The sequence below is a fragment of the Tetrao urogallus genome, assembly GCF_951394365.1.
Source record: "Tetrao urogallus genome assembly, chromosome: 3".
NCBI classification, from domain to species: Eukaryota; Metazoa; Chordata; class Aves; order Galliformes; family Phasianidae; genus Tetrao; species Tetrao urogallus.
Window position 1 is genome coordinate 40,012,004 of NC_136815.1, and position 5,687 is coordinate 40,017,690.

The window sequence follows — 5,687 nt, forward strand, 5'->3', positions numbered from 1 at the left end:
TCATCCTAAATGAAATACATAATAAAGATTATACCTTCTTAGGATATCAAGAGGTCTTAAACATACTAATGGAGAAATGCATTAAAGAGACATCACTCAGTCTGTAATTTGGGGGGGGTTGCTTATCCGTGTATCTTTTAACTGCTTTGAGTAATTAGGAAAATTCCCTTAGCAGTGCTCTAAGAGGACAGGCAAAAGAGTGACACAGTAATTCCCAAGGAGGGAATGGTTGAAGTTTTGCATTTTGTACATTTTTAAAGTTAGAAGAAAAAAAAAGAAAAAAAAAAGGAAGTATCCTTCATAAGAACAGCCTATCTGAACCAGTATGCATATGTACAGCATATCAAACCTATCACCCCCTCTGAAATGTTTCCACGGGCTACTCCCTCAGCCTGGGCTCACCAGCATCTCGCTGGCCCCTGTGCCTGAAAGGGGCAGGCTGGGGAGCACAACTGCTGTCCCCACCATTTCCTGAGTGCAGATTTCAAAGGCAGCTCCCAGCCACAGCAGCGCACAGCTTGCTCCAAGCCTAGCTTTGCCGGATAACATCTCTCTTGCAATGTCCCCCCCCCCCTTTCTGCCCTTAACGGGCAGTGTGTCCCATTGTAATTCTGATATCAAACATCTGGAAAAGAGACTCTTAAAGGAGAAAAAAAAAAAAAAAAAAAAAAAGATAAGAAAAGATAAGAAAAAGTTTTAGTGCACGTGACTTATTTGGGAAGCAAAAAGAGAACTCAGCTGAATCAGTAAACTGACCTTTTATTGTTAAAGCACTATGACCAAGGCATTTTTCTAGACTGAAATTCCGAGGAGCGCCGCGCACCCGCTTTGCAGCAGCGCAGCGCGTTCCGCCAGGCTGCTCTGCTCCTCTGTGCACAGCTGTCTCCAGCGGGAGGAGCTGAAACCTGAAGCAAAGCCTCCGAGCGGGGATTGGGTCCGTCCTGCGAGCAGCCCTCCCAGAAAAACAGCCTGTTTGGAAAAGTGCTTGAGAACATCCAGAAGTGATTGGAGGAGCAGAAAACCCTTCCCCCCTGCACCTGACTTGCGGGTATTTACGGCACTTTTCAAGGCGCCTCTGCAGTGCCACTACACAGCGGAGTGCATGGAGCAGACAATGCGATAGGGACCGATGCGCTCGCAGTGATAGTGTGCGTGTGTGCTGCACCGCTGCGCCGATCCGAAAGGAGACTCTGCAAGAAGGAGAAAGCCTGCGTTCAAAATGCCACGCTCCTTCCTGGTCAAGAAACATTTCAATTCATCCAAGAAGCCAAACTACAGCGAACTGGACACTCATACAGGTAACAGAAGGAAATCTCCGGCCGCCGCGTTGCTTCCGAGGTCGCGTTTGTGGCTTGGAGGTGGAGAGGAGGGGTGGGATTGCTCCCCGGGCTATGGGAGGGGGTCACTTCCCCGCTAGCTCTTTTTTTCCCCTTGCTTACAATGAGAGAGTTCTGACAAATATGTCAGCGCTGCTCGGAATGAATCATGAAGTTTGCTCATCCACTTGAACTCAGTTATTAAAAGAGGATTTGGAGTTTTCCTGTTCTACATCTGCTGGAAATGGAGTTGAAACTTCTGCACAAATCCTGCAGGAAGTTTACTGCTGCACTGTATCAGGCTGCATAGATTTAGGAGCAGCACGCTGCCTTGAGGAGACTCTCAAGCTGTAATTTATCTGTTCCACGGCACTGTCTTTACCCATCAGTATATTTGTATCCAATCGTATTTCCTTAATCCGCCTTACAGGCAGATGGACATTCCAAGTATTTGACTTAGGCACTTTTTAATGCCCCAAATGTTAATTTTGCTGCCTTTTAAAATACTTTTCAGTTCTCTTACCTTAAAATTTTCTTCTTTCTCCAGTGATTATATCCCCATACCTGTATGAAAGCTACCCGGTCCCTATCATACCGCAGCCAGAGATCCTGAGCTCTGTAGCTTACAACCCCATTACTGTGTGGACTACAACCGGGCTGCTACCGTCTCCTCTACCCAATGACCTCTCTCCACTTTCTGGATACCCCTCATCTTTGGGAAGAGTCAGCCCACCTCCACCATCCGACACCTCCTCCAAAGATCACAGCGGTTCAGAAAGTCCCATTAGTGATGAAGAAGAGAGAATCCAGTCCAAGCTTTCAGACCCTCATGCCATCGAAGCTGAAAAGTTTCAGTGCAGTTTATGCAACAAGACCTATTCCACTTTCTCTGGGTTGGCCAAACACAAGCAGCTGCACTGTGATGCTCAGTCTAGGAAATCGTTCAGCTGCAAGTACTGTGACAAGGAGTATGTCAGCCTGGGAGCACTTAAGATGCACATCAGGACCCACACGCTACCTTGTGTCTGCAAGATCTGCGGCAAGGCTTTCTCCAGACCATGGCTGCTTCAAGGGCACATCAGAACCCACACTGGTAAGAGTTGCAGACTGTTGCTATTGCTTTCTGATATTTTTTTCCATCAGTAGAACAGCGCTGTTTCTTGACTAGCCAGGAGATGCATACATGAAGTTTTAAATGTATCATTAAATGGCCAGTTTTCCCCTTTTTGAGGAGTGGTGGGAGAGGAGCATAGCTGTGGGACAGATTCTGTTCTGATAACCTCTTTCCACTAGCTGAAGGTGTTTCTATAAGGATTTTATGGTAACTTTCAGGCTTTGGAAAATGATAATGTTCAGAAGGCTTCAGCTGACTCTTAAATAGTAAAGCAGAAAGGCAATGCATGAGAGGCTTATCTCTGACCCCTTAAGCAATTGGCAAGTTTTGCATGCACTCTCTCAAGTCCTCAAGAATTAGCAACACTTCATCACCAAAGCATTTCTTGTGTGTTGAGGCAAAAGCATGATTTTCAGTATAACACTGGGTACAATTTAACATCTGTACAGCTGTTTGCCACTTCTAAGCCAAAGCCCTCATTTCAAGTCATTCACACAGAGCTAAGCAGAAAGACACTCTATGAAAATATGTGAAAATACTGGGAGGAGCCCAGCCTAGGAATACTGCCTGCACCTGTATGTGCAGAAGGTGTCAGCACCTTGTCTTCAGAGACTGTACTTACTAGCAGATTCTGCAAAGCCTAAGTTCTGCAAGTGCAATCCACAGTGCTGAAAGCTGTTGTATCTGTGACCTGATTAACTTTGTGCTACACATGTTTTTGACTATAATAAATCGTTTCTGTCTGTTTTCTTTTTCTTAGGATAACAGTGAGTTTTACCTGTCCTAAGCTTTTTTTAACCCTTTATTGTATTTTTGCTTGATGTTTCCTTTTTAGGAGAGAAACCGTTTTCCTGTCCTCACTGCAACAGGGCTTTTGCAGACAGATCCAATCTGAGGGCTCATTTGCAGACCCACTCGGATGTGAAGAAATACCAGTGCAAAAATTGCTCCAAAACTTTCTCCAGAATGTCTCTTCTGCACAAACATGAGGAATCTGGCTGCTGTGTAGCGCACTGAGTCATGCAGTCAATGTTTACCTGGACTCAATGCATTTCTCCACTCCTGTTCCAAATGATAAGTGGAAATCCAAAGGCATTTTCTCTTCCACTTTCAGCCAAAAAAAAAAAAAAAACCAAAAAAAAAAAACCAAAAAAAAAACCCACCCAAAAAAAAACAACAAACAAACAAAGTAGTGGAAGAACTTAGAATGTCAGTAGAAAGGAGCCTTAAGTAGTTCTGTTTAGTCACACATTCGCATTCTTAAGTGTGAACGCTGAGGTATGGGGAAAGATGCCATGCATGACATTTCAAGTAGATTTAAAGGAAGAAGCATTATCCGCTTTCTTTATAGATGAAGCCAAATCTATGTAGTCTTTTCTTGCTTAAGGAAGGCTGCAAAGTTACTAATACATTCCTGCCAAGCCATTTCAACCAAAGAAACAGTATTTTAATGGAACTTTTGATAAAAATACTACCCAAGTGAATTTTACCAGACACCATTAATCTCAGGTGCCTTAAAAAGTATTCCAAGTTTACCTTAGTAAATGTTTAATGTTATTCATTGCTGTGTTGTTTTTTTTTTAAAAAAGTTTTATTTTATTAAAGCCAAGGCCTTCACTATTGATCTAAAATGCTTTAAAGAGGGATAATTTAGAGAGGAAAATGTGTAAGAGAATGTACGAAAAACTTAAAGCCACAAATTAACCGCATGTGCCTTTATAAAAAAAAATATAAAAAAGAAAAAAAAGAAGACTGTAGCTTCAAACATTCCTGGTGCATGCCTGACCATCTTCTAATATGGAATCGTTCCTCTAAACTTTGCTATTTTTTAAAAACGGGAATAAGTGCAAGAGAGGGGACTCATGGGAGTTTAACAATTATTTTTTTGTTAAATGCACAAAGGAAATGCAATATTTTCAGCATTACCCCTCCAAGTGCCTTTTTTATTGATGATTTTGTAAAGTATGTGGACATAATGTAAATATTTTTATTTTTATATGACTGAATGTGTTATGAATGAAAGTGAATTGTTGCCTATAGCAGCATCTATAGATAACTTGAAGAAAGCGTGAAGTGAAATTTATGTTTTTTTTCTAGCCACTTTTTTACAATAAACATTTTTAAATAAGCCTTCTGTTGTTTCTTCTAATTAAATAAAGGGGCCGTGTTTGATTTATCAGGGGTATTGAATAATGTAAGTAAATGTCTCTACAGGTCAAAGTGAAGATGAAAGTGAATTTCAGCTGTGAATTCTTAGTTCACAACATTAGAAAGAGAAATATCCATTTTTATTTTCAAACCTTCAAAACAGTATAAAGCATTTTTGTGGAGTCACCAGTATAAACATTTCTGCTTTTTTTTATTACTTGTAAGTATGACAACACTGTGAAATATGTTTTAACACAAACACTTAAATATTTTTTGTTGCATTTTAACAGTTGAAAAGATCCTAATAGAGCAGTCTTATTACAATACTCTTCCTGAGATGCTGACATTAGGAAATGTGGCCCTCACCAAAAGTTCATTAAAGTCAGCAGTATTTGCTCAAAGCTCTTGTAACGTGGTGTGCAGGTCACAGTACAATATACAGTCATTTCAGAAAGACTAAAGATATCTGAAGTATCTTACATGGCAGAACTGCCATGTGAATGTATTATGACTGTGTATGAGCTTATAGATCATGTGAAACAATTATTGAGTAATAAAAATCAGAAATGCTGTTGTTCAGATGATTTGACTAGGGACTCCAGGCTGGATGTGGCTCTGGGAAGCCTGGTGTAGTGTTGGGAACCCTGCCTGCGGCAGGGGGTTGAAACTACATGATCACTGGTGTCCTTTTCAACCCAGGCCATTCTATGATTCTATGATTCTGTGACTCCAGGATCCTAAATATATAAAAACATTATGACTTCAACAAGCCAATAGCAGCATTTTCAACTTTTAACAAAGCACAAAGCTAGAAAGCAAATAAACATTGTACATACAAATTCCAGAACACTACGGTATGTTATGCAGGAGCAGAAAATAGCAAAATCAGAATTCCAACATTTTAATGAGAAGTTTACAGTAGGACATACACAAGGGGCAGATTTCTTGAGAAAGATCACATGCAATGACTGTCCTGCAGAGACCTGCAGACTGCCCCAGTAAGACTGTGCTGGAAGGTCTTGGGCAGTAGGTGCACGACAGCAGCTTTGTAACTTTTTTCCAAAGTCAGCTCAGATGAAGCTTTTCATATCCTCCAAGAACATCCTGGC

General features: G+C 41.2%; 1 protein-coding gene across 1 annotated transcript; it reads left to right on the top strand.

The window, feature by feature from the left end:
- Nucleotides 1-1,219: 1,219 nt before the first annotated feature.
- SNAI2 (snail family transcriptional repressor 2) lies at nt 1,220-3,447 on the top strand (the record flags this gene model as incomplete). The annotated part of the gene is made up of 3 exons (XM_079533822.1): nt 1,220-1,298; nt 1,864-2,409; nt 3,266-3,447. 3 exons carry the CDS (start codon nt 1,220-1,222, stop codon nt 3,445-3,447), a joined length of 807 nt encoding a protein of 268 aa, XP_079389948.1.
- Nucleotides 3,448-5,687: the final 2,240 nt, after the last annotated feature.